The sequence below is a fragment of the Patagioenas fasciata genome (genome assembly GCF_037038585.1).
Source record: "Patagioenas fasciata isolate bPatFas1 chromosome 6 unlocalized genomic scaffold, bPatFas1.hap1 SUPER_6_unloc_1, whole genome shotgun sequence".
Classification (NCBI taxonomy): Eukaryota; Metazoa; Chordata; class Aves; order Columbiformes; family Columbidae; genus Patagioenas; species Patagioenas fasciata.
The window spans coordinates 122,501-125,000 of record NW_027288503.1 but is presented as its reverse complement, the minus strand read 5'-3'; the positions used below and the strand labels follow the sequence as shown (position 1 = coordinate 125,000).

Sequence of the window (2,500 nt, the reverse complement as noted above, 5' to 3'; positions counted from 1 at the left end):
CCGCCGGGGCCCGTGGCGGTGCTCTGCCGCCCTCGGGGCGAAGAGCCTTGTTTTTGCTTTTTTTTTTTTTTTTTTTTTTTTTTTTCCTGTGTGTGTGTGATTTCCGACCGTCCGACCTCAACGTCCCCCGGCTCCTTGTTCCCGCCTTTCCCTCCCTCCCTCCCTCGGGTTCTGTCGTTGCTCCTCAGCAGCGGAGAGGAAAAACACCACGTCGGCGCCGAACCCTAGGGTCGGGACAAGAGGGACGGGGCGACCAGCGTATCGCACGCCCTTCAACCTCGAGAACTTGCCGGGGGGCCGCGTAAAAAGCAGCAGGACGCTCAGCCCTCCTGCCCCGGCAGGTCGACCCTCTCGCGAGCGCGGCCGGACGCCGGGTCCGTCCGAGCCCCGCCGGTCCGGTCCGGTCCGGTCCGGTCCGGTGCGGTCCGGTTCGGTTCAGTTCAGTCCTTTCCCGCCCGTCCGGTCCGGTCCGGTCCAGTTCAGTTCAGTCCTTTCCCACCGGTCCGGTCCGGTCCGGTCCAGTTCAGTTCAGTTCAGGCCTTTCCCGCCCGTCCGGTCCGGTGCGGTCCGGTCCGGTTCAGTTCAGTCCTTTCCCGCCCGTCCGGTCCGGTGCGGTCCGGTCCGGTTCAGTTCAGTCCTTTCCCGCCGGTCCGGTCCGGTCCGGTCCAGTTCAGTTCAGTCCTTTCCCGCCGGTCCGGTCCGGTCCGGTCCAGTTCAGTTCAGTCCTTTCCCACCGGTCCGGTCCGGTCCGGTCCGGTCCGGTCCAGTTCAGTCCTTTCCCGCCGGTCCGGTCCGGTCCGGTCCAGTTCAGTTCAGTCCTTTCCCGCCGGTCCGGTCCGGTCCGGTCCAGTTCAGTTCAGGCCTTTCCCGCCGGTCCGGTCCGGTCCGGTCCAGTTCAGTCCTTTCCCGCCGGTCCGGTCCGGTCCGGTCCAGTTCAGTTCAGTCCTTTCCCACCGGTCCGGTCCGGTCCGGTGCGGTCCGGTCCTTTCCCGCCGGTCCGGTCCGGTCCGGTCCGGTCCGGTCCAGTTCAGTTCAGTCCTTTCCCACCGGTCCGGTCCGGTCCGGTGCGGTCCGGTCCTTTCCCGTCCGGTCCGATGCAGTGCGATCCGGTCCGGTCCACTCCAAATTCCCGGGCCGGCCCAGTTTCCGTGTCCGCAGCGGCTCGGTAGACGGCGCCGCCTGCGCCGCCCCGCTCGGATCCGAGGTCTACCGGCGACCCGCGAGGACTCAGTCGGTTTTCGGCTGCTGCAGAGCGGTTGAGGTAGACGGGCTCGCCTGCGCCCCCCCCCCCCCCCCCCCTCCGGAGCCTCCTGAGCGGTCGCTGTTTTGTCGCTACCTCCCGTTACGTCGAGGTAAAACTCGTCTCGCTCGAGCGCGCCACCCCGGTGAAGGGACTGAGCGAGTCCTGCAGACGCGAGGGGGCGCGGTCTTGTAGGTCCGTATGGTAGGAGAGAGGGGGCAGCCGCTTCCAGAGGAGCGCTCGCGAGCAGACGCAGCCTCCCCGGCTCAGCGCGGCGGCGGTGGGGCTCTCGCGGACGCCGTCCGGCTCCGCTCGAAACTCCCAGGGCTAGGGCACGCGCGCGGGCGCGTGACCGTCGCTGTCTCAGGCACCTCGGCCGACCGACCGACCTCGACTCGGTGTCCTTCTCTCTCCCTCGGCCCTTGGCGGGCTCCCTTTCCTGATCGATGAGGCACTAAGGCGGGTCGCATTGCAGAGAGAGCAGCCGGCCGTCCGGGCTCCGCGCCTGTCTCTCTCTCTCTCGGCCCGCCGCTTTTTTTGTTTTTTCTTTTTCTTTTTTTTTTTCTCCTGATCGATGGGGCTGTTCGGGTCGCGTCGGAGAGGGCCCCCGGCGGGCCGGCGCCTCTGTGCCTTTCCCCGTCAGGGGAGGAGGTTGCGGCGGTGTCCGGTGTTCAGGCCGGGCGGTCTCCTTTCCAGTTCGCGCTCCCGTCGCGTACGAGGTGTCGTCCGCCCGGCCCCGACGCAGCGCGGGGCTGCTCCGGGCTTCCTTACCGAACCGCGTTGTGTGACGGCCGCGTGGCCCCGCGAGCTCTCAGGTGTCCTAAACCACGCGAGGCGCCGGTGCCGGCCTCGGTCCGTGTGCCCGTGGGTGCCGGCCGCGAGCAGCGCCGGGCGGCGGGGCGGCAGAGCCGAGTCGGGGAAGAGAAGGCGAGAGAGAGGGAGCGGTCGCACCCGCCCGGGTCGGCCCCCACCCCGAGAAGAGCGAGAGAGGCGCGTGGTGGCAGGGAGGGCCGTGTCCCGCTCCCTGCCGGACGCCGCCGCAGCAGCTGTCAGCTCGGCTTTCCGTTGCCGCACCGCCGCCTGCTGCCGAGCGAGCCGCCCCGGCGAGGGGCTTCGGTCCCGAGGTCGCGCCCGCCTCGGCGGGTCGCCGTCTCCTCTAGCACGTCCGATGCTCCCGCGGCAAGGGGCGGAGAAGGCGCGTGCCTCTTTCCCCCCTCCCCCAGCCCACTTCGACCTCCGCGTTTAAGGTTGCCTAGTCCG

General features: G+C 69.1%; 1 protein-coding gene across 1 annotated transcript in view; it reads right to left on the bottom strand.

The window, feature by feature from the left end:
• The window catches only part of LOC139826591 (uncharacterized), a 6,558-nt gene extending 4,848 nt beyond the window's left edge, over positions 1-1,710 (bottom strand). The window contains exons 1-4 of the mRNA XM_071802903.1: positions 1,612-1,710; positions 1,360-1,567; positions 1,069-1,245; positions 1-86 (exon numbers count right to left, since the gene is read on the bottom strand). The exon at positions 1-86 is cut by the window's left edge and continues 682 nt beyond it. Coding sequence (XP_071659004.1) covers positions 1-86; positions 1,069-1,245; positions 1,360-1,567; positions 1,612-1,710 — 570 coding nt within the window. The remainder of the gene's footprint in view (positions 87-1,068; positions 1,246-1,359; positions 1,568-1,611) is intronic.
• Positions 1,711-2,500: the final 790 nt, after the last annotated feature.